Raw genomic sequence first — 26,517 nt, forward strand, 5'->3', positions numbered from 1 at the left:
CTTTCTTTCAGTTTTTCAAAGAAATCTGCAGGGATATTTTTCTACACCACCAAAGTTCAGTCTTAGAAGTTGTTTGCATTTTCAGCCTTTTAATCTACTCTTTTTAACAATGTGAAGTGTTTTTGTATTTGTATAGAGCATGATCGGACAAAGCTGAACACCTGTGGATTATTTATTTGTTTGGGTCACATGAATAGAGGTAAACCTTACACTTCAATCAGTTTTACTGTTACTCTGTTGAAACCAGTAATCAGAACTGTGTTCTTTGCACACTGTTCCAGAAACACAGTGCATCCATTCATAAAGGCAGAATCATACTTCTTTATACCCAGCGTGGGCCTCACGCCAGCAGTTTTTCATGACTTGAAGGGAAATTCCATCAATTTTTCAAAATCTCTGCATAATTAAATGGTGAAGATATAAGCAGAGTCATTCTGAGCGGTTTGAGGTGGAATGTTCCATTCTAGAGAAACACACCGAATCAGAGTGGTGGTGATAGGAACCAGACAGCCAAAGAGTTTGATGCCTCTAAAAGCTCCCTCACAAAGCATTATTGCACAAAATAGTTACGAATACACTGCCTGGTACCTGAGACATTCATGGGTGGTTATGGATAGTAAATAGAACGACTATATTTGTGTTGAAGGCATTGTACACCTGGTTCCTATCACCACCACTGTAAAGAAATGAGTCAGTAAGTTTCTCAACAATTAACTATTTCTCTTGGAACCACTCTAAGTGACTTTGTTAACATCTCAACCATTAAACTATGCTGAAACACCAAAAATTCAGTGGAATTCCTCTTTAAAGGGCACATCGACAAAATCTCAAAATGTATCCCCAATGAGACATTAGGTTTGAGATGTAAGGTTTCTGGGACTGAGGATTGCCACATTGTCAATGTTAAATGAATCTTACCTCCAGCTCTTGAAAGTCATCATCATCGTCCACATCGTAGGAGAGCGTCTGAATCTTGGCGTCATCCATAGACAAGTCCAGGAACTTGCTATCGGTGAATACGATTCCGTCTTTGGTGACGGTAGCGGTGGCCGAGGATGGAGCCATGTCCTCGATGAAGGTGGTTTCACAGCACTCTCCCTCCCTCCCCCCATGCCCTCAGCACACCCTCCGGGTACAGGATGAGGTTGGGCCTGTAGAAGGGGTCCACAGCCTGGGGCAGAGCACTGGGGTTGAGCAGCTGTGGGTGGCGTCCACTGACTCCTGTCCCGTTTCCTGTCCTGACCCGCCTGCTGGGGCGAGAGATTGACCACTACATGGCCCTGGTACTGCGGGGCGGAGTACACCGACACCAGGCCTTCCTTGGTCTCCACCATCATGCCACGGGTGTTGATCAGGCCGTTGCGTTTGCAGCTCTCGGGTCCCACATCCGCGCTGTCTGCTGACGAGGACGGCTTCCGCTGAGCAGGAGGGTCCTTCTCCTCCTCTGATCGGGGACCTGTGTCCATTTTGCCTAGTTTGTGCAGACGCTGGGGAAGGTCTCGGCCCCGTCGCTGGTTTCCCTCATGAGTGAAGCTGAGGACGCAGGAGGTGGAAGCATCGCCGTGATCTCTCCTACAAGACATCAAAGCAAATGTTGGCAGTGGTTTCTTTAACAGTTCCCTAGGTTCACGGAATTAACAATCAAGACAGTCTAACTAAATTACATGGAAATGCCCAACAGGCTCTAAATATTCACTGAGTTAGTGATTTGGTACAAACTCCAAAGTACGGTCTAGCCAAGACAGTCTAGCTAGACAACACTGAACTGACTGCATTCAGAATCATTGCTTTTGTGTTATTTATAGATAACAGATGAGTATATTTTACATAAAACTCTCTGTACCTTATTTGTGTACAATCCTCTTACATCTACTAACCACCTGGAACCTTTTACCCAATATTATTACTTATTATTACTTATTATTGAAAAGTAATATGGAGTTTGAATCCCACACTTACACAGTTAAGAACCCCTAGAACCTGTTATGCATTTCAGTGTAATTTAGTAAGAGCGCCTTGGAAGTTTCCATCATCTTTCCCAAAATAATGAGTACTTTGGAGTTTGTACCTCACACGTACTTGGTTAATACCTAGAATACATGGTACTGTACACGAAAGCATTACTGATGCATGTTTTCATTTTACTTCTAAAGTGCACTTAACTCTCAGAATTCTGGGGCTTCATTTCTAAACTATAACTACTTACATTTAATTCCAAATTTGTTCTTAAGTCCTCAGAACTTGCATGTGAATTACTTATAAATGCACAATGCTCAGTAGCAGCAGCACACTCAGACTGCCTGTATGAGATGTTTATATGTAAAGTTGGAAACATCAAATATGTGCATATGAGTGCTTTAGAATTTGAGTTATGATCATCATTTCACCATGCAACATGAATATAATTACACAATTACATGACTAATTACACAGTTAGATCTTAAAAATCTAGTTAAAATTGTTATTTAGAGAACCATTTTTGTAAATGAGATATATGTGAAAAACCTGTGAAAAGGTTCAAGGTTAAAGAACCTCCACATAATGTAAAGGTTCTAGAAAGAACCCTTAAATTGGTGTAGAACCCAACATTATGTGAAAATTATTCATTTTTTTCAAACATACCTCTTCAGGGAACCCAAACCTGATTCTTCTATATCTTTGCTCAAAGAACAATTTGTGGCGTCTTTTTTTAAGAGTGTAGGTAAGGAATTACATTTACATTTTATTCTGTATCAGTAGGTCTGCATCTAAACTTACGACTTTTTTCTCCTGATTTCAATGGGAAAAAACGTGGAAAAATATCCACATATAACACTATATGTACAATGACAGCTTTTCATCTGATTTAAATCATAAAATATCTTCTCCTCCTTTACTTTCAGACAAAAATGTTTTGATCAAATGTTTAGAATCAGCATCCACAGAATTTCTCTGCTTGCTTCAATGAGCTACAAGTGTGAAAGCAGTGATTTGTAAATCCACACTGAGCTGTGTTAAAATGAAAACAGCACAGGGCTGCCTTCTAGACGACGTCTTTTTCAGGGACGTCCATGCTTACTTCAACATGACAGCACCAAGCCACATTCTGCACATGTTGCTACAGCATGGCTTCCTAATCAGAGCATGTGGGTGCGAAACTGGCCTGCCTGAAGTATAGAACTGTCTCCCACTGAAAACATGGTGCATTGTGAAGTGCAAAATACAACAATGAATAGAAACTGTATAATGGAAGAAATGAAAAAAATACACTTTCAAAACTGGAACATTTGGTGTTTTTGATCTGCAAACGATTACTAAGTGCTGCTAAAATAAAAGGTGATGCAATGCAGTAGTAAACATGCTTTTTTTGAAACATGCTCGAGGCATCAAATTTGGATTGAGCGCATATTTATAAATACAATAACGTCATTAAGGTAAAACTATCATGTTTTTGTACAATTTAATACAGGTCAAACAGAATTTACTCATCACTGTTTCTGTTTTTATTAGCATCTCACATAATATCCCAAGCTGTTTTTGTAACTGAGGTTTGTAAATTACAGTGTGTTTTTGATATCACCTCTGATATCTGCATCAACTAAGGGTTGATTGCTAGGACGCTTATCCCGTTTTCTCACAAAATGATTATGTCATAGCCAGAAGTCTTGTCTCATCACAAAACAACACCACCAGCAGGAGTGCAAAATCACCACATACATCCTGCACTTCAAGGCAGCTATTCTGAGAAAGCTAGATCTTTATCAAAGGAGTGAGGAGTCTGTATGACATGCTCAGAGCAGAGATATTTGACTTTCAAATTTACTGTCAGCGATGAGTAATGCGCAGTGTGCAAATACTATGTTTATTTTTGCTGTATTTAAAAAAAAGTTCAACAGCAAAAATACTGTCACCAATTAAGAGGACACAATGACTGATGATTGCAATTAGGAAGATGCAACATAATGATTGATGATTGTGCAGCTATGATAGCCTGCTATATGAATGTCTTTGCTGGTGGGTGTCACATGATGTTAGCGTTTTTCTGTAAGGTGCATCAGTATACAATTTAACACTGCTATAATGATATGCAGGCTTAATATCAGATGGTCCATTTTTCACATGCTCTATAGCAAAAAAAACATGCAAACGAAAAAACCTTTATACCTACATCTGATTCCCTGCCTAAATAATCCAGTTTGTAAATACTAACGCTGTCATAAAAACAAATGACTTGTTTTTTGCTACTCTAATAGCCGGCCTTTTGAAAAAACAACTAACAAAGCCATTATCAAAGCCCTGGCCCAGTCATCCTCCTCCATTTGCTGTTCAGAACTCCTAACAGACCTATGGATTATTTTTCAGTTATGCAAATACGGCCTGTGCAGCCTACACTGTCATGCATCCTGAGCCATTGATTCCTGCCTCTGCACCACTGAATTATCTAAAACACGGCCAAGTTCCCAGCAATTTACTCACTCTTTTCTGCTAAGTTCAGCAGGAAAACCCTTTGTCCAAGACGAGAGATGATCCATTGCTGAGGATCCTAATGGATACCGTGTGTTTTTGTTTAGTGCTCTCTGAAAAGGTGATTCCAAATCTTTAGCCTTAAAGGGAAATTTGGCGGATTTTTCAAAATGTCTGCATAATTAAGCCAGAATGGTTCACAGTCGTGGTGATAGGAACCAGGCATTTGAAAATTTAACATGCAGGTCATTGTGAGGCAAAATAGTCACCAAAGAAAACATATTTTTCCAGATTTACATATATCAGACACATTTAGTTTCCCTGGTCATTTTCAATAGTAAATAAAATGGTTATATTTGCATTGTAGACATCACAACCTCCTGTCATCACCACTGCGTAACAATCTGACTGTGTAAGTTTCTCTAGAACAGAGCATTTCACATCAAATCACTCTGAATGACTGTTTACATGTTAAAATTTGAATGCAATTTTTTTTAAACATCTGTGGAATTCCCCATTAATCCTTAGCCCCAAAGGCTCTATTTGTCATGTTACCTTCTTTGAATCGATGGCTGATGTATGAAGGCCCACCTAAATGACTACTAATATTTGTCTTCTGGAGTCTACAGCATCTTGAATACCAGTCTGAGGCCCACAGCTAAGATTAAATATTGTTAATAATATATAAAAACCCCAAAAATATTTCTGAAGATGCACATTTCTTCAGCATCACTTAAGAGCTTAACTGGATCTGGGTTTGAGTGCTAGGAAGAACATTCAGAAACATCGGCCTTGTCCGGGAAAACTGCAGTTACAATGTCATTGGCCCTTTCTATTCAACTCTACTGTGAAGACAACTGAAAGCAGACTTTGCTCCTTCTGCACTGCCCTGTGACCAATTAGCTGCTTCAATACTGGAAAGGCTAAAGAGTTGGAAGGTTGGATTTCAGCGGTATTTGCCAAGGAAAGGCTAAAAATAGTTCTCCGACTCCAATGTGTGAGCCAGAACAGCGGATTCCTTTGGTAGCTTGTAAGGCACACATTCACATGATGTGGTGAAGATGTTTGCAGGACTCATAAGTGGATGTAGTTGCTAACAGCAACTGTGTTCAGATGTCTATATGTAGGCTGTAAGGCTGGAACGAATGAAAAAGAAATTGGCCTTTAGATGTGAAAAGCATTTGTATTCTAAGCCTTGCCGAAAGTGTGAGAGGACAATTTAGCGCGACTCAAAAGATGAGCAGCTTACACCTGCAGTACTTAGTGTAATCACTGGCTTATGTCAGATGTGCTGGTGTCTGATCTCCATCATTGTGGATTTTACACTGTCAGAGTTTCTGGACTGGCTTATTGTTATCTGAAGGGAGAGAAGCTGTCAACAATTCTCTGTTGCATGTGCTGGTTGTTAAAACATCACCATCCCTTACTATTATTTGAGTAGCTCTGCTGCTCACTGAGCTCGAGGTGCATTAGAAATGCAATCGCCCATGTGATTGTTTTATTATTATTATCATCATCATTGTGAAATGGGGTATTTTTATTAATAATAAAACATGCTTGATTGGCTGAGGCATGTTGCCAATAATGTATGTATAATTTTAGTCCACCGTACATGTAACGGCACAGTATTTACCAGGAAAATAAACAGATCACAGTAAATATTTTGATTTATAACTTTGGTAAATGGCAACAATGGTAGAGCTCTTGAAGCAGATAAATATGTACATATGCTCATTTTCTCCCTTTGATCAGAACTGAATGCATCCAAATAGCAGACACTTTGTTTCTAGTGCATTTTAGTGTCAAATTTTGGGTTTGCAATAGGAGCTGTCCATGGTACTGCAATCTACATTCCTCTATGAATAAAAAAGAAATGACATACCAGTTTAGATTTAGATTTACCGACAGACCCTCGAAGCACACAGACCACCAGGACACTATGCGTAAACAGGTAATGCCATCACTTAAAACAGCAAAAGAAAAAAGGGTGTCAAAAGGGTGTCTATTCTTTTGGCGCAAACAAATCCAGCCAGGCTGACAGGCTGCAGGAGGCTGAGATGCATCGATGTCATCTTGGTGCAATCGCTCATTTGCTGTACAAGTTCGTGATCTGACTGGTAAGACTGCCACTTACCTTTCGAGCTGAACGCATGAGTCGATGAGCCCCCCAGCAGACCTGACTGACGTTCAGAACAGCTGTATTTTGGCGCCTTATATCCCTCGGCAGGTAGATTCTAGAGGAGGATGCGAGAGTCCAAAGTGTCCAGCTTACTGTCCGCGTCTTCAAGAAGTCAGTCACCGAAGCGAGGGCTTGGAAAGCTTCGTCTTCCCTGCGACGACGTGCCTACAGTGCAGGGGCTGTTGCATTGTGACACTGGGCTCCGCGGGCTTCGTGCACACTGCGGTTCAGATGCACACCTCCTGCGTTTCTGGGACGCTTCGTCCGAGGTGCGTGAGCTCCGCGCACCGCACTGTGCGTGACCTGAACGTGGCTGCCGTCTTTATAGCGGTGCGCTCGCGTTCCTCTTGGTCCTAAAGCGCAGATTCGCGCTGGGACGTCCTCACCACGGACCCTGCAGCTTCACTGTAAGGGGAGCGCACGCTGTAATGGACACTGCACGGGCAGCGTAGCCAAGAGCTACGCTGCATTAGACCTGTTTCACTTTATTCCAGTGTCGCTCTGTTTTTGCCTTAAGATTTCTGGTCACTCATGTTAAGGCTGAGGAGTTTGAAAACTGATCAGTTGATTATGTTGATTAATCTGATAAATTATCATGTTTTCCACAAAACTTTTAGGGGTTTGGCGTTGTGGTGTTGCATGTGGTGCAATCCTGACACCCAGTGGCACAAAGTAAAAAAAACAGCATCTCTCCACACAGCCTGCCCATGTGCACTTTATGGCCAAAAGTATGTGGACACCCTTCCAGGTGTCTCAGCCACACCTGGGTTTATGAGGTATATAAAATTAAGCACATATCCACAAAAAAAATCTCAATTTTTGGGAAAAGGGAGCATCTAGGAGCAACAACAGCTCAGTCATGAAACAGTACACCATAACAATCAGCTATCTTCTGTTCCAAATTGCCTCTGGAAGCAACATTAACACAAAAACTGTGTGTGAGGAGGTTGAAATGGGTTTCCATGGCCGAGCAGCTGGAGTGGTGGAAAGCATGCCGCACCTGAACTCTGGAGCAGTGGAAACGTGTTCTCTGGTGTGAAGAATCACTCTTCATTATCTAGCAGTCTGATGGATGAATCAGGGTTTGGTGGATGCCAGGGGAACACTAACTACTAGAATGCATAGTGCCAGCAGTAAAGTTTGGTGGAGGTGGGATAATGGGCTGGGGCTGTTTTTCAGGGTTTGGGACCCTTAATTCCAGTGAAGCGTAGTGTTAATGCTACGGCAAGCAAAGACATCTCAGGCAATTATATGCTTTCAACATTGTGGCAGCAGTTTGGCTGTATAGTATATGTTGCAAATGTAATAACTGTTACAGCTACGTTCTACTTACATAAATGATTACTGACAAAAAAAAATGTCTTTTATGTTTTTCTTAGTGAAATTGAAGAACATATAAAAGCCATAGTAACTGTCAGTGTATGTATGAAATGTATGGTTAAAAAAATGGCTATAAAATGTATACTTTATTTACTTCCTTATTTTTGTGTTTATTAACTTTTTTATTGTTATATATTGTTGAGATGTATGACCTCTTGACATATAAATTCTTGTACTGTATGTACACTATGATTCTAATTGTAGTGTTATGCATACCTTGTTATGTCATCAAATCAAATAAAATATTAAATCAAAGAAAAGAAAGGCCTACCCACTGTGTAAAACTCACAACAGGCCTCATGAGATTCAGGTTTGAGTCCAAGCCATGCTATGTGTCATGACTGGGGTTTGCAGAGGACACTACTGGCTGCATTCTGATTGAGATGGTAGGCTAGAAGACCTGTACCAGTTTATTGTCTAAATAGCCATCTGGCAGGAGACGTTTGAGAGCTTTGGCTGATTTATAATTCTAATGAACGCATTAAGCAGAAAGGTGAAGCTTTTAGAACACTGTGTAAAGAAAAAACCTATAAGATGTCCCATTACAGAAATCAAAATACTAAAGTGACCTCATAGTGACTGCTTAGAAAGGACACTTGCTGTTCAAGGGAGCTCGAAGGATTGTCAACAGAAAGATCATAAATCAGACCTTAGTGTTTCCTTCCAAACTTGTATGGAGGCCTGACAATACAACTTGGCCATTAGGCTACTTCAAAGTGGACTAAACTGGCACAAAAAGAGAATCTGTCCACTTCATTTTAAGAGAAATATCTATGCCTATCTACGGTACTGTGCAGAAGTCAGAGACCACCCTTTATTTATTTAATTTCCAAGCAAGATGGACATTACAAATTTTTCAGTACAAGTTATTCATTTTTTACATAATGAAAAATAAGAAAACATATGTTTAACAGAAATGACAAAAGATTTCCAACACTAATATAAGATATTTTAATATTTAGCGTGTCCACTCTTTGTCTTTATTACAACTTCTGTAATTTTCAGAAGACACACTTTCAGTTTAAAAGAAATCTGCGGGGATATTTTTCCACACCTCCGAAGTTCAGTCTTAGAAGTTGGTTTTGCATTTTCTGCTACTCACAATCCGAGTAATCTCAAATACGTTCAGTGATGTTCAGTGATGTTGAGGTCTGGACTCTGGGGTGGTCAGTCCACTGTTCTGAGAAAATCAGCAGCTTCTTTATTTGGTTTGCAACTTTTCTTCTTTTGCTTTTTCTCAATGAGGCTTCTTGACAGCTACACATCCTTTCAGACCCATAGTGCTGAGTTGTCTTCTCACAGTGGAAGGATAGACAGAAACACCTGTGGATGTTTTCAGATCTGAAGCAGCTTGACTTTCTCCTCTCTCTCAAAGATGAAAGCTTTAAGTGCTGTTCATCTGATGGGGACAGTTTTGGTGTCTACCAGGTCTTCCATGTGGTTGTTAGGAGGCACATTTTCTCTGTAGCTTTTAATCATTTTTGAGCTCTAGTTTTGGAAGCTCCAGTCTTTTCACTTATTTTCCTTTGACTTTCTCAATCCATATTTGTATCTAATCTCCTTAGAAATATCTCCTGAAAAAGACTTTGTACTTAATGGCCATTTTGACTGGAAACTAAATAATGAGGGATGGTCTCTGATGTTTGCAGAGTACTGTATGCTCACCTTCTATCTCCAGTTCAGTTATTAGAAGTTTTATGATTTATAGTAATAAACTACTATGCACTCTTTTGTTCTTCAAGTCTACAAGTCCCGATGCTCACTTGTATGAATTTGAAGAAACTGCAAAACCTAGAAAGAAGCAGTGTATGAAAGGTGCTTTCTTCTGTATCAGTGTACACGGCTCCCAGGAGGTGCTGTTCTTTTTGTTAACCATGTAGGTAGCAGAGGCAGGTTCTTTATCACCATAGCAATATCCCAAAGCTCTCTGTTCCATCCTTTATCTTCTCTGTGCCTTTATTATTTCTCTAGGCTCTTGGGTCCTTCCTGCTTTCAATTAAACCCTTATTGTGTTTCCCACACATCAACCTCTTCTCAGAAGCTCTGCTCTGTCAGATTGTACCATTGTACTCAAAGTATTACTGGCTACGCAAAGAACAGTGAATTAGCTGATACATGTCCAATATGCATATTGGATTTGTGTAAAGTGCACGCAACAAAATGTTTTCGTTTCATTGTTATGTCAGTCTCATTTCAGAACTGGCGGTAGAAAAGGTTCTGTGCTGGTACATTTTTGTTCATCAAGGTCCAAATAATGCAATTGTATCCTCACAAGTACAACAGTGGTTTTAAAGTCCAACTGTGTACTTAAATAAGTTTTTCTCAGTGAAGAGGTACAAATTTATATCTTCTCATAACCTAATTCTTTGAAACAAAACAATAAAATAAAAAGCCTGGAGACTAGACAGGGTTTGTGGAGTCAATACATCATAAAAATAATTTCACTGGATTACGGTACAAGTACGTTCCCTGACTAAAGGTACTGAAGATATAGCCTTGAGGGTACTACCCCAGTGACAAGAGGGGTCCCACCCCAGTGGCAGTGTAGTACCCTTTTGTACACAATCAAAAATCACAGAACAATTTCATCCAGAACTAGTTTGATCCACGAAAAGGAGATGCAACCTTCTGGTTTTCTGGAATCAAGGAAGGCCGACCTAATATTAAGGTCCCCAGTCTTACTTGAAATACTTTAACTGGACGTATGTTCATTATATACACTATATGGCCAAAAGCTTTCATCCAATGTTTCTTCCAAAATCAAGAATATTAAAAAAGAGTTTGTCCCCCTTTGCTGCAGTGACTGTCTCTACTCTTCAGGTAAGGCTTTACACTAAATGTTACAACATTGCTGTGAGGATTTGATTGCATTCAGCAGTGGGAGCACTAGTGAGGTCAAGCAGTGATGTTGGACGGTTAGTTCTGGATCACAAACGCCACTCAAACTTATTCCTAAAGGTATTGATTGATGCTCCAAGGACCAGAATGCAGTTCAACTGCTCCACAGCTCAGTGCTGAGTGGCTTTATACCCCTCAGCTGACACTTGCCATTAGACATGGTGACCTTAGGCTCATGTGCGGCTCCTCCAGAGCATCCTGTTCTCTTGTCATTGCAAGTATTAAAACACAAACAATCCCAGAAAAACTTAAAGGAGATTTTTACTTTTTTCTACGTAATTCAGTAGCTGAGATGTGAACAAAGTAATTCAGAATGATTTGATGTGCAATTGGCTATTGTAGAGAAAATTACAGGCTCTGACAAGTGATCCTACACATCTTCTGAGTTCTTATATGTAATGTTAATGACGGTAAAATAGCTGTAAATCTGAAAAAATATATTTTCTTCAGGGACTATTTGGCCTTTGGGCACCCTGCATGTACCACTCCACTCTGCATGGATTTTAAATATACATTTTTGACATTGTTTACATTTTAATGTAGAAATATTGAAACATCAATAGAGTTCAGCTGCGAATTGCACATTGTCTTCCTTCGGGTCCTTGCAAAAGCAACAGTCCTGATGGAGATAAAGCTAATGTCTTGTGAATGTGGGGCACTTGTCCACAGAGATGGTATCTCCTCACCTCCCTGAGGCTGGGATCTGCTTCATCTAGTCCTGCCTAATGGTGGCTAGACAAGAACAGGGACATTGGCTGGGTATGTAAAGATCCAGGGCTCAACCCAGTTCATTGGAGAATACCCCCATAATTTTTTAATTAACATGCAAAATGTGCATAATTGCTAGAAAGTGAAAAAAAAAGTTTTAATAATGGAGATTATCATTAAAGTCCTCTGTCTTTATATCAATCACTTCTACACGTCTCCTCTCTAATGTCCTGCTAATAGAGAAACATTTTATCTACAGTTTTTATATATTATAGAAGCTAAATAGTCATTGAACCTCCTTTTACCTACAACTGAACAACAAACTAAAACAACACATTCTGTATGGGTCATTTTCATGTCAGTTTACTTACATTTATAAGTTAAAATGGTCAGTGTTTTTACAGAGATACTTTCAGGAACTCTGGGGTCTGAGGAGCAGGTGAATGTGACCCTGAACGTTATAAAGTTCAGGGCTGGTTAAAAATATTCAGGGCTATAGCCCCAGAAGCCCAGGACAGGTGAGGCCTCTGGACAAGACATTCACTGGTTTGGGGCATATGCAGTATTGGTGGGCTTCAGACACCAGAGACACCAAAATAACTCTTTGTGGTTAAGAGGACAAGAAGGTCACTGGTTCCTCTTCTTTAGCTTCTGTCAGCAAGTTGCCCAGCACATGCAATACTATCAATACTTCTCTATAAAGTGCAAAAGTAATACATCACCAAAAGGAAAGAACCCAAACTCTGAGCCACATTTCTGACCCTTCAACTCAGGTGGGGTAATGTTTCTTTTTGGTCCTTTTTTGTTTTAAATGCCCTCTAGTCCTGAAGTAATAGTACTTTCTCTTACTCCTTCACTGATCAGGCACAGCTACACTCAACCATGAGGAGTAGTAATTAACCTGACCTTTAGGTGGTCATAGCACCTCCACCCCCGGCCATCACCCACCATATTTTTTTCCACAGCAAGATTTTTCCAGATACCTTTTATAACCAGATACCCTTGCTGAACTCAAGGTGTCTGGTACCAGGTCTAAAGACCAACAGACACTTTCTGACACAATTTGAATTCCCACATGTGTGCAGGATATTGGAGAAGGGAACTGCAACTGAACTTGTTCACAGCCTTTTTGCTATGCACACATTAGCTGGCCCTGTGGTCCTTTCAACTCTGCGTCTGACTCCAGCATGTCAGATTAAAAAGTAGTCTAAATAAAGTTTGGAGGAATGAAGAATGGGGAGAAAAATGTGAGATTATTGCAGGCAAAACCTTTAAGGGGAGATGGGCAATAAAAAAGCTTGAACGTGAAATCTGAACGCCACCTGTGCCTGAGAATATTTGAGAAATTATGGTCAAAGCCGACCAAACCTGACAGGAGCAATTGGATGCTGTCAGGTTTGGACAAATATTTCAACCCCTAACCTGATGATATTGACGATGATCTGCCAGGTCTGTAAAGCAGCCATCCTCAGCTCCTGCTCGCTCCAGGAGGTGGGGAAGTCTTTTCATCTCAAACCTTGGCTTCAAGGCTAAGATGCATGCTCAGTGAGACTGAGGTCAGCTCAGGGCAGTCAAGAACATTGCACTTGAAAGCCCTGAAAAACTCAATAATTGCTTCAGCAGTGTTTGGGGTCATGGTCCTGCTTCAAGGTCAAGCTCCAACCAATGAGATTCTAGGCCTCTCCTGGACTTTGAGCAGTTAAGATATTACTGTACTATTCTAAATTTATCAAGAGTTTAGTTTAAGATTGACGATACTCTTTCGTAATCCATCTCTTTGATCTTCTGTGTTGTTCTTTGTTTTGGTCACCACTTTTGTCAACAATAGTAAGAGGTTCCAGATGTAGTTCAATATCTAGTACCAATCCTTTTTTAAGCTCTCTTTTGCATGTGTTGCAATGGCTAATAGCTGACTAAGAAATCATTAGGCAGACAATTGTACTGTATAACTGTAGCCCTGCTAAAATAGTAAGGGAAGATATAAAATGGCTAAAAAGAAATTATGCAAAAAAAAAAATAAAAATCATACAAACAAAATTCACGTCTCAAGATGGCTGTTACTATTGTTTTAGCTATGCAACATACTTTCATTCATTTTTATAGATAACAGTAGGCTATAGTTGTGTCAGGTTGTGATGAGTTAGGCATACAGTTAGCATGAGGCTTATATATACAATGTGATTGTAATGTAGCACAACATATGCAATTAAACACTTTCTGACAATTTTTGCAGTACAAATGACTCACTTTGCTAAATTACATAGATATAATTATGTTGCGGCAACTGAAACGTTTTAAAAAGTAATGCTGTACTGTTTTGTGGTTAGCAAGATGGACTAGGTTTCATCAACTCTCTGAAATTAGCTATTCAATTTGGTGCTAAATAGTTTTATGTAGGCCTTCATATTCAACTCTCTACTGAAATGTGATATATTACCACTAGGGTCACATTTCTCTTTTTTGTTTAATGATTTTACAGTTCCTACATTAGTGCATGTAGATTTTGTCCATCTGAGATGGATTGTTATTTATAAACATAACAATGACACTTTCCAGTACCTGCTGGGACCAAAAATTCGAATGCGTGATTCTATTAGGATTAGTTTATCTCCTCACTCTGCTTAATCTGTATACCTCCAGAACTACAAAGTGTGCAGGGATCATCATCATCGTCCCCTCAACTATTTCTGGCCATAAGTTATTTGTCTTCTCTCATTCAGACAACCAGACTCCTGAAAAGTTTCTGGAAAACAACCAGGCACTAGAAGGTTTCTTTCATCATAGCATTACATTCAGTTGTTTAACATAGTATGTGGTACCTTTTAATTTTATTTTATTCAGTATTCCTACATCTTTCTTAGCTGCATTCTGCACTTCACACAAGTACTCAGTGTGAATGTCTACTGGAATGGGTATTTGCATATGTTTGTATGTAGTAGATTCAGACCTTGTGTCAGGTGGTCATGTAGTGGGGCAATGTCCCACCAGCCAATCATCATGGCCAACTAAACTCACTATTTTGCATCTATTATGGCAAATATAATGGCAAATTGTGCATGCTGCCACACCAGTATAAAAAGCTACATCGATTATCAGAGTTCAAATGCATCATTTTGTTTTGGCCAGACTTTATGAATGCGCTATATGTTTGTGGGAAGATAAATTAGCAGACAGATTTCCAAAACACAGGTGATTTACTGTGGCTTTACTATTGATTTTCTCCTAAATGCATGGCACTTTTGGACAGACCTACTGCGATTTTCTCAACCTGTATATTCATTATCTGCTTTTTTTGTGCAACTATATGTAAGAAAACCTAATGGATGTGCTGCTTCCACTCAATTGGCCCATCTGTAGTTTTCAGCCCTACTCATGATGTAGCTCTGGTGCCAGGCATGAGCAGAATTCAGGGATGGATGTTACTGCACAACTGTGACATTTCTGCTTCTATTGTCAGCTACTGGGTGATTTGGAGCAACTGTGTAAACAAAAACAAGGCCAGGTTCCAGAACGAAATCACTGAGGGTGAATAATTAAATAAACAGGTGTACACATTAGGAAATTGCACAATTATTCGAAAATATAATGAAATGAATGGCTGGCATTTGTTCTTGATTATATGACCAAAAATGAAAACGTCCCTGCTTCAACTGCTGATTTGTAGAGATTACCCCAGAAAACACCAGTGTGCTGGAGGAGTGGTGCTTTTTTAACATAATAAAGTAGTATGGTTTCAGATAAGTTGGTGAGAGCTTAAAACATGCTCTCATCAACTATGAAGTTTTTTTTACTGTTACTTTGAATAGTACTTGTTTACATTTATTTTCATTCATAATTTGCTCTACTTTTGTGTATGTCATTGTGTGTGACATGGTTGTCATGTACAATGGAATTAGTTATATTTTGGAATAGTAAAAAGTGGAAAAATAGTTTAATATGCTACTGTGAGCTGGATCTATAACATGCCATCGATAAATAGGTCATATTACCGTTACCATCACATTTGGTGTTCAGGACTGAAATAGTATTACATTTGCTGAAGGATGCATACTGACTTGTTCAGGACTTGGGACTGGAGACTTGCCTGCACAGACTCAAGACTTGACTCTTAAGATTTGAGATTTACTTGTTTTTTGGAACTTAATGACCTGCTCCACCTCTGCTGTTCATTGAGAAAAACAAATCAGTGCCTTTCCATGATAAGTAAGCCTGTTAGATGTGTTTAATGAATTCTCAACGGTCAGATCTGAAGATGTGCAAATGTTTTTCCCTCAGCTTTTCCTCTCATAATCTGTTCACTCTGGTCAAACAAAGTATTTTAAATTGTTAGAAATGTTTCACAAATATAGTATTTTGCAATTCTACCTCATTCCCACAACACATTGATAGCCATTGTTTTGTTTAGTTTTTTTTTTACTAGTTTCACGCAGCATTTTGTTGTTTTGGTTCACTTACTTACAGTTTACAAGCAAAACATTAAGAAATTCAACATATTGTTTTAAAAATATGTTAAATACGTAAATAAAACAAACAAACAAAAAAGAGATACATATTAGAAATGAGAAACAGATACGTGGACACATTCTGGTAAGTGCCTGCATATGTTGTGAATCTATGGCTTCTAAAAAGGATTAAAGGAAAGTTGAATTTTTAGCATAAAACGAACAAATACACAAAATGTGATCAACTAGCATCCATGCTAATGGCAATCTTATGTAATTCTAAATTATTTTATTATTTTAAAAATATACTTCTTAAACAAATAATTTACTTTAAATCTATAATTTGGAAAAAAAAGTTACCTTGTGAATCAATATCATAATCATTAAAAAGAAAGAAAAAACTTGAGAAAATGTATTTTTCTTCTACCTGTGATCTTCAGGAAATCAGATTCCTGGTGAACATGTGACTTCTGGAATATTCCAGATATTTCATAGGCGTAAAGGACGTGTAACGAAACAGTTACACAAATTATTCCAAAAATAATGTGATGAAGTATTTGAATGGTAAAGTGTAGCTGTAGTGGGCTGAATCAGGCAAAAATACTGTTTTCAAACTGCTGAGGAGGGTTGGGCAAAATAATGTAGTATCCTGCCACTGGCTCACAGTGTCCTAGGGGCTCTGGAGGCATGGCCAGGCAGAGGGCCATGTGAAGAGGCTCTTGGGAAGCGCGTGCGCTCCAGAAAAGGGACTTATTGTTGCATATGTAGTTTTTGTTAGAGTAAAGATATGTTGTGTGTTATCTTTATTTGGAAATAATCTTGATGCGACACATGCGAAAAACCTTCGTTTTAACTTTCACACTGTTACTGGTTGGCAGTTTTATTCTGTTATTCTTCTGTTAATATGTGAAAAAAATCACTTATCATTTAACTGAGCATCTGAAATTCTCAACATTTAATTCTCTCTCTCACCGTCTGTTTCAGTCCACTGCTGCCCCCACAATGTCAATAGCAGAAGTTCATCATCCCCCAGTTGATCATCCCCCAACTGCTTCATCATACTGATTTATCAGTCTACTCAGGCTTTAATAGGAACTCCAGTGTTTGTAAAGAAGCCGTTAAAATGAGGTCTTCAACAGAGTTAAAAGCTCATAAACATGCGATGATGGTGTTTCTATTAAAGATGGCATTTTTTTTATTTAGTGGCTAAATATTCTAAAAGTATTCTTCTAAAATTGTAAAAAAGTAGATGTATTCTGCATACTGCCCTTGCAAAATGTAACTTGGGCAGAATACAGATACTTAATTTCTGTATTCTGAATACGTATCTCCAATACTCTATTACATCCAGTGGTGGACGAAGTACACAAACCATGTACTTGAGTTAAAGTAGAGATACCCAAGGTAAAACATTACTCCAGTAAAAGTAGAAGTTCCTCCCTTTAGACCTCCACTTGAGTAAAAGTACAAAAGTATTTGCCTTCAAATGTACTTAAGTATCGAAAGTAAAAGTACTAGAAGAATAATTATGGCTCTAATGTCCTATTACTTGCTTCATTAACTCATTTTAGGTGAAAATACTCCAGTGTCACTCTTGGTAAGCCAATATTTGAATAGAATGTCATTAATTAGTCTGACTCTATTGTCTATTAAAATTATCATAAACGCAAAACACTGAAGGCAAACAATTTCCATTAGGTAGAACCGAGTGGCTATGAAATAACTTTTTGCAAACAAGCAAAGTTTCAGTTTAAGATTTATTTGCAACTTAGTTACAAGTTTAAATTTAATAATGTTTTGCTTTAAACTCGGGTTCACAAATGAGTTTCCCTTACTATATTGCATCTGTAGGTCTCGGTTCATAAACATCAACTAGGCAAAACGAATTTTGGTTAGTTTATGTTTATGAAATTTACTATAAAATGAAATAGTGTTTGTATAAATTCAGAAAAAAGACACGTGCCAGTCACAACTGCATATTTGTACGTATTTCTATATTGTGGTCTATTTAAGTTGGGTTAGAGTCAGGAGTTTCCTCCATCATTTATGTTGAATAGACACTCCCAAACTTTTACGCTGCTGCACTGATGTTGAACCGTATGCTTACACTGGGTCGGTATGTCCAACACGTCAAAACAAGCTTAAAACAAAGTGCGCGCTGTGCCCTGATTGGCGCACTTGCTTTGCGCTTCTTTCATTCTGACATGTTACGTTTTTATACACGCATAAGCAAAAAGGAACGACAGATTTCGCAGAATGTAGTGGAGTAAAAAGTAAGACATTTGACTTTGAAATGTAGTGGAGTAAAATAAAAAGTCACCCAAAATGGAAATACTTCAGTACAGATACACGAAACAGTAACGTTACTTAAGTACAGTTTACTTCGTTACTATCCACCGCTGATTACATCCCAACCCTGTGTGGGTGGTTTAAGCTGTTTATGTAAAACACGAACACTGCTCATCGTGAAGGGTTAGAAGAGGCTCTTGGGAAGCACGTGCGCTCCAGAAAAGGGACTTATTGTTGCATATGTAGTTTTTGTTAGAGTAAAGATATGTTATGTGTTATCTTTATTTGGAAATAATCTTGATGCGACACATGCGAAAAACCTTCATTTTAACTTTCACACTGTTATTGGTTGGCAGTTTTATTCTGTTATTCTTCTGTTAATATGTGAAAAAATCACTTATCATTTAACTGAGGATCTGAAATTCTCAACATTTAATTTTCTCTCTCACCGTCTGTTTCAGTCCACTGCTGCACCCACAATGTCAATAGCAGAAGTTCATCATCCCCCAGTTGATCATCCCCCAACTGCTTCATCATACTGATTTATCAGTCTACTCAGGCTTTAATAGGAACTCCAGTATTTGTAAAGAAGCCGTTAAAATGAGGTCTTCAACAGAGTTAAAAGCTCATAAACATGCGATGATGGTGTTTCTATTAAAGATTGCATTTTTTTTTATTTAGTGGCTAAATATTCTAAAAGTATTCTTCTAAAATTGTAAAAAAAAGTAGATGTATTCTGCATACTGCCCTTGCAAAATGTAACTTGGGCAGAATACAGATACTTAATTTCTGTATTCTGAATACGTATCTCCAATACTCTATTACGTTAACGTTACTTAAGTACAGTTTACTTCGTTACTGTCCACCGCTGATTACATCCCAACCCTGCGTGGGTGGTTTAAGCTGTTTATGTAAAACACGAACACTGCTCATCGTGAAGGGTTAGTTATGTTATCTGTGCTTAAAACGTCCTTGACCTTTACTTCAAACGTAACGACGTCAGGACAAACCGCCGTTCGTCCGGTAAAGTGCCTGTGACCGTGATTTTCGACCGCTGGGAGCGGACCATACAGACCGAGGCCTCCTCCTCCCTGTCAGATCTCTATGGTAAGAAAATACTTGCAGCTTCCGCTGCTGGAGCGGAAGTCAGAGCCAAAAGTCTGCACACCGAAGCGCAGTTGAAAATATTGTGGATGGGAGAGAAACAGACGAGTTCAGGCTGGGCAACGACAGTTCACCGCGTAGACGGAAACCCCAACGTGTGAGGGAGAAAGCAGTGAAGGAGGGGAGACCTTGTAGCACTGGAGGTGAACGAAAACTGTGTTTTGTTATTTTATGTAACTTGTTCGGCAGGCCGCGCTCCTCCTCCTCGGCTCGGGGCAGCGCGGCGGCAGTGAGACGGCCGGGCTGCTGAGTTAGCCAGCCTGCTACTGTCACTGGGAATCGGGCCCCTAGGCGGAGCTGAGCCAAGGCCCTGGCTCGGTTAGCTCGCTAACTCACTGCCGTAGTCGCTCGCTCGCCTCTCCGCCCTCCATGTGTTTGTGTCTCCCCGCAAACATGCGCCACGTCGGAGCGCGTCTCGGGGCCCTCAGTAAGGAGTTCAGACAGACACCGAAGACGCCTGAGTGGCGTCCCGAAACGGTTAGCAAGCATGAAAGGGGAGTGGCTCGGAAAGCCTACTAGAAGTGAGTGAGTCAGCATCAGAAGTGAGTTAGCGCAGCCTTTTTGGGGAAAGCGTGCTAATTTCTACCCGTAATGGCGGTGGACGGTAATCGCGGCGAGCGACAGCGTGTCTTAACGCCGCCTTAGCTGCTGTTCGGCGGGCGGAGGAGACTCGACACTTCTTGGCACTCGGAATGAAGTTGGAACTGACGGAGCTGAAGTCGGCTTCCTATTCGCCAACGTCTCGTTCGAATTTTCGCGTTCCACCTTAAGTGGTGCAGCGGTTAACTGACATTCTCGCGACTGAATGGAACTGCTGCACCATTTAAGGTGGAACGTGAAAATTCGAAGGACAAGTTGGTGAATAGGATACCGGCTTTAGCCTTGTGTTGAAGTGGGTAACGTTAGAGGTGCAGTTGTCACAGGGCCTTGTGTCGCTCGCTCCTGCGTGTTAGAGTTGTATTTGATGTTATAGTGGTGTATAAATGCAGTTTGTTAGCTAACTGTAACGTTTTCCTCTGTTTACCCCAAGTTTGGGTAAACTTGGGACCCATGTTTGTTTTGAGCCAGCGTGACAGGTTGACAGTTGAGCTGATATCTCGACTCTAAGCCAACAACTCATTAATCAAATAGCCTGCTAATGTAGCTAGTTAAAGGGGAGTTCAACCAGTTACAAAATTTTCAAAATCTGTGAATGATTCGGTATTTGAAATGTAAACAGTCATTCAGAGAGGTTTGACATGAAGGGGTTAATTGTAGAGAAACCTACAGACTCTGGTTTCTTTACAGTGGTTGTGATGGGAACCAGGGGTCACGATGTATACAAAACAAATATAGCCGTTTTATTTACTATCCAAAAGCACCAGAGAACTTACATGTGTCTTCTGAGTTTTATATTGTTGATGATGGTAAAATAGTCAGATCTGAACACACGTTTTCTTTGGAGACTGTTTTGCCTTACAACACCCTGCATGTACCTCTCTGCCATGAATGGATTAAAATACACTTTAAGCCAAAAGTGTCATAAAACAAAGTGTCTGGCATCAGGCAGCATTAATCTTACCATTTCATTAAAAAAAAACTGTTGTGAGGGAGCTTACAAAGGCATTAAACTCTTCAGACACCTGGTTCCTATCACCACCACTGTGAACAATTCTGACTCGGCAAGTTTTTCTAGAGTGGACCGTTTCACACCAAACCACTCTGAATGACTTTGTTCACATCTCAGTTATTCAGTTATGTATAATTTTTTTAAAAAATCAATGAAGTTCCTCTTTAATCTAGCCGGTCAGCCAATAGTTACACAACTTGCTAATGTTACTAGGAATAGTATACATATTCTTGGATGTGATGGCAGCCTAATCCCTGTGTAAGGAAATGAGTCATGGAGGACTGCTACATTTTTGTTGGGTTACTTTCTGCTTCCACCGCTTAAATGATTCAGTTGCCGGTTACATCCAAGACCCCTCCACTGTTGGTGCACTGTATCTCTGTCTTTCACTTTCTTTGTAATCCACCTATCACAATACACTACTTCCTTCGTTTGCATAGCTCGACAGTTTAAAAACGATAAGATAGAGGATTGCAGTTATACGACACTCCTTACACGCACACGTTCACAGTGGTGGTGATAGGAACCAGATGTCTGAAGAGTTTAATGCATCTGAAAGCTACCATATAAAGTTGTTACATGAAATAGTTAGGAATACGCTGTTTTTCGTGATAAGAATTTGGTCTTCAACCTAATTTTAAACAAATTATGGTGGATAGGGGAACCTATAGGGTGTTGTAAGACTATATACACATATGTTTTTTTATATGGTTATACATATACATATATAATGTGTGTGTATATGTGTATGTATGTATGTATGTGTATATGTAAAGACCACTCAGTCGATTATATCTCAATGACTAATTCATACAAAAATTTTGAAAAATTGGTAGAATATTCCTGATATACAACAGTCTTTTTTCTTAAAGTTTGCTTTAAAATGAGTAGTAAATATAGAATGCTTCCATATACTGTCTTATAGGTGTGTGTCATCCTAGAGTGCTTGTCAGGGCACAGGGAGTAAGGGTGGGCAACATGGCGACATTTTATAATTATTGTGATACATTTTGTCACAATAAACTTTTCTGGGTATGTCGTGAATATCATCAGAACATTTACTAACTACATGTTTCATTACAAAGTGAGCATACTTCAGCCTGTTTAATTGGATTTAGTACAGAACAGTTTGTTTATTGGTACTTTTGAAGTGTTTTTATACGTGGCACTACAGGTACTGTTTTGTCTCTTTGAAATGATTAAACCTTTTAATAAAACTAAGTATAGTGATACATAATGTGTAAAGTAAAAGTGTTGCTAGCAACATGAAGCAGCGCTGCAAACACATAACCAGAATGCTACGGATTTGTAACCAATGACTAAGCACTAATCACAGGAAACCAAAAATAAATAACTCCCAACAACCACACACTAAATCACGTCTGTGAAGGTTAAACTTACTCGAGTACACAACTAACAAGCATCATACATGCCTCAACAGCAGTTAGTAAAAGATATTCACTCCATTTACACACACAACAGCACATGATAAACTCATGAACTAACTCTGCTGTTACTAGTTTCTTCTTCAAGAAGTGCACGAGGAGCAGGAGAAGACTTTCTTTCCCAACACCCTCATTTTGTAATAAGAGCAAAAGACAGAGTTTGTAGAGTAAGGCTATGCCATGTTTTGGATGTTTGTGTTGTCTGTATCGTGGTATCAGCTGGCTAATGGAATGAAATGAAGATTAACGTCAATTATTAGTTTATTTTTTAATGGTTTCACATACTGTGCTGCACAAAATCTAGGTAAGCAGAGCAAATTATGCTTTTGAAATATGCAGTTGGTCAATGTTCATAAGCATGTATTTTTTATGTTAACAAAATTAACTCGGACTATAAAATATTGTGCCCGGTGAAGGACTGGCGACCTGTCCAGGGTTTTTCCTGCCTTCCGCCCAATGACCGCTGGGATAGGCTCCATCACCGGGCAGTCCAGAAGGATAAGCGTCTTAGAAAGTGTGTGTGTGTGTGTGTGTGTGTGTGTGTATAATATTACCCACCTCTACACTGGTATATGACATTTCTTGTATTATTTGTTATTGAATGTGTCTTTATACCTGTATATTTTTAAGTGACTGATTTCACTGATTTTGTAGACTATACCCACCTACCAAATATGTGATGTGTTTTGTTTTTATTTTCAATCCTTAGGTATCATGGTGGGCGAGCGCCGCAATGGGAACCTGCTGGTTCAGTTGGGGCCGAAACAGCAGGCTTATCCAGAGGAGCTGATCCGTCAGAGGCGCACCCATGACGGCCAGACAGAGTACCTCATCCGCTGGAGCCTGCTGGCCGTGGATGATGGCACCTGCTCGGGCAGCAGCAGTAACGAGGCAGGCAGTGGAAGTGGTGGTAGCTCTGGTGTTGGTGGCTCTGGTGGCTCCTCTTCTGGTGAGAGTAAGACAGAAAATATCCTGATGTGGATGTCAACTGAGGATGTGTATGCCAACTGCCCCACGCTGCTGGGTAAGCGTCCTCTGCTGGAGGAGAACGTGAGGCCCAGTGGTCAGTTCCCTGCTGACGTCAACTTCGACGAGGTGGAGCTCTCTGACATGAAAGAAGATGTCAAGAACCTTGTCGAGCGTGCGCGGAAGCAAATGGCCAAAAACAGTGATTTTGCCATTAGCCTAACGCACACCATTCATGTGCTGAGCGCCTATGCTAGTATCGGCTCACTGGTAGGAGTCTTCAAGGAGACTGGGGCGCTAGACCTGCTCATGGAATTGCTGTGCAACAAAGAGCGACAGACCCGCCGCAGCGCTGGAAAGATGTTGCGTGCTCTGGCCTCTCATGATGCAGGTACGTTACAGTTATGAGTTTTCTGCTAATGTAGTAGACATCGTATTGGTCATTCCCAAGGCCAAAAACTAGGTGGCATCTCATGTAGTATCAAAACTTTGGGGCAGAGTTTTTCCCTGTAAAAACATGTTTCTATTAGCTTCTTTTACATTGTTGCCTTATGAAGAATTACATTGTTGTGGATTTGATTGATTGAAATCTCGGGAATGTGTCGTCATTTTGTTGTTTGCCATTGGTGTCTGGTTGGGACCTGGATCTAAATCAGTTTTGTTTATGGGAAAAATGAGAACAGCTTTTGGAAATAACTTCCCAGAATATCACAGTCATTTGAGTTCTAATTTGATTGCTCATGTAGTCAAAATATATACATACATAAATGCTACATGCAAGCTTACACTCCTGTGCATTTAATTGACAACCTAAAATATCCTGTGCAAACCAGCAAACTTTGTCAAGTCGTTTTGGCAGTAGTCGGCTTAGCAAAATCATTTAAATGCACAGGAACGTTGGCTTATTTGTATCATGTATGTAGCGCAACCATTGACTTAAGTACTATTAGTTTGACTAGAGCATGGGATTTATTGTACACAGGGAGGAGGATAATGTAGTTATTGCCAGTGTTTCTCAGTAATAATACATTTTTATGACTGTGCACTCCTGTGTTATTAAAGATTTCTCTTTTATCTTCTATAGAACAACTTGCAGAAATAACCCCAGGTTATGTTAATCATGGGCAGATGCCAAGTTGGTAATAATGCTGTGGAAAGGGAGATTTCACTTTTTGTTTTTCCAAGTATGGAGGCACTCAAAGAAGCATTACTTGTATTGTCTGTGACCAAACCTCAAGTGTTTGACTCTGAACATTAAAACATGAAAATGACAGAAAAAGTTTGATCTGATGCAGTGATGTTGACTGTTGGCTGTAAATTCCCAAGCTAATGAAACGTTGCGTTCACTTAAGATAGCTAATTTTTGAGTAAATGTAAATCAACCGCTTCTGTCTCTCTATAATTTATACTGATATTTCTTGTCGAGTGTGAATTGATCTTAAAGTTTACAGATGTCCTGTGGTAAAATTGCATTGCTGATAACGAATCCTTTAATCCTAAGTCTTTTTACTTAAGCATGTGACCGCCTACAGAATGATGGAAGTCCTTATCGGTCTGTGACAACTTTGTGTAAAAGTAGATGATTCAATGTGAGTGAAGCTCAACATAGTTTCTTATTTCAAGCTGCTTTTAAGCTTTCTCCTATAATTTAGTTCTGTTACTCAGCTGTTATTTCTCTGTATTCAGCACACAGAGGCACCCCAAAATATTATTGGTCTTGAAACAATACTAAAAATCTTCTGTTCACCATAAAAGATTTGTTTTACTGTTGATGCTTTTTTTCCCATCTTTGTTTTCTGTACTATTACTCATTGCTCAGTGAGTCATCATACCAGCGAAGGTGGGGCCAAATTAAAGAGAAAACATTATTTCATGGAATTTTATATGATAGCTTATTGAAGTGGTCAAGATTTTAGCGCTCATATTGCAGTCATGTTTTCCATGTTTGATCATTAGAGTGGTGCATGTGTTCTTTATAGGTTTAGATTGAATATATAGTCTGAAGCAGTGGCAGCCTTTTGGATTGTGATATGGCTTGAAACCATCTCCTAAACTCAAACCTAGAGATCACAAATCTGAGTGCTCCTTTCTGCATGTTTCTTTGAAGAAGCAGAGCAGCCTCACTCACTGGAGACAGGAAGAGGGCTCTGGAAATCTGTTCTTCAGATGCATCCAATTAAAACTCTCTTTAATGTTAATTAAATTCTCCAGAGTGACTAAGCTGCAGTATTTAGACGTCAGTGAGGAGATCCTCTGAGCAAAGTGCAAAGTAATGCATTATAAATGTCCTAATCTACTATTCTTAATTGAATTACATATTTTGAAATGCTGATCTTTTATCCTACTGTTTTTTAAATCTGCTTTAATTAAAGCACCTTGAATGTCGGCTTTGTTCGCACTTTAATTTTGGGAGGCGTTACGTTAGTATGTTAGTTTATTTTAATTTGACATTTTTGTCATTTGTTTGAATAAACATACTAAGCGTAAAAAGCTATAAGATAATAAAGGACATGATAATCAGCTTTCAGTTGGACAAAGCAATGCTGACCACAAATAAAAACAGTTTACATGAAATAAACTACGGTGTGTGTCTTTGAAATTTGGCATCATGAACAAAAGAGAAAGGTTGGTTCTGTTTATTTATGAGCTGTTGCTACAGTTTTCTGGTTTGTTGTTTTGAGATAGCAATTATCTTGCGATCTCAAGATGACAACTTTGTTATTTTGAGATCACAAGATAATTAACTTATCTCAAGATAACAATTTTTGTTATCTCGAGATAAGTAACTCGTTATTTCAAGATAATTAATTTGTTATCTCAAAATATCAATCCAGAAAAATTATAACTACCTCATGGCCTCTCTGGACTTCTGTACTTTTGCCTTCTTGTTTTGTTTTAATTTTTCAGAAATCATTTCAAAAAATGAGGCTACACACGGCTTTGGGGTGTTGCTTTTCTGGTAAAATCTTCTTTCTCCTTTCTTCAGCGCTGACT

At 39.3% G+C, this 26,517-nt stretch overlaps 2 protein-coding genes across 4 annotated transcripts in view; one reads left to right on the forward strand and one right to left on the reverse strand.

Annotated features, from left to right (window-relative positions):
* The window catches only part of LOC118810183 (synapse differentiation-inducing gene protein 1), a 32,778-nt gene extending 25,777 nt beyond the window's left edge, over positions 1-7,001 (reverse strand). Inside the window, 4 exon segments of the mRNA XM_036573756.1 lie at positions 919-1,099; positions 1,101-1,204; positions 1,206-1,572; positions 6,578-7,001. Of these exon segments, the coding sequence (XP_036429649.1) occupies positions 919-1,099; positions 1,101-1,204; positions 1,206-1,466 (546 nt within the window). The 5' untranslated portion in view covers positions 1,467-1,572; positions 6,578-7,001.
* A 12,468-nt stretch (positions 7,002-19,469) lies between these two features.
* The window catches only part of LOC118810184 (cullin-9), a 44,673-nt gene continuing 37,625 nt past the window's right edge, over positions 19,470-26,517 (forward strand). For all 3 annotated transcript variants that reach the window (XM_036573758.1, XM_036573759.1, XM_036573760.1), the window contains exons 1-2: positions 19,470-19,646; positions 23,267-23,914. In XM_036573758.1, the coding sequence (XP_036429651.1) occupies positions 23,272-23,914 (643 nt within the window). In that variant the 5' untranslated portion in view covers positions 19,470-19,646; positions 23,267-23,271. The remainder of the gene's footprint in view (positions 19,647-23,266; positions 23,915-26,517) is intronic.

Source organism: Colossoma macropomum, unplaced genomic scaffold (assembly GCF_904425465.1).
Source record: "Colossoma macropomum unplaced genomic scaffold, Colossoma_macropomum, whole genome shotgun sequence".
In the NCBI taxonomy this organism is placed as follows: Eukaryota; Metazoa; Chordata; class Actinopteri; order Characiformes; family Serrasalmidae; genus Colossoma; species Colossoma macropomum.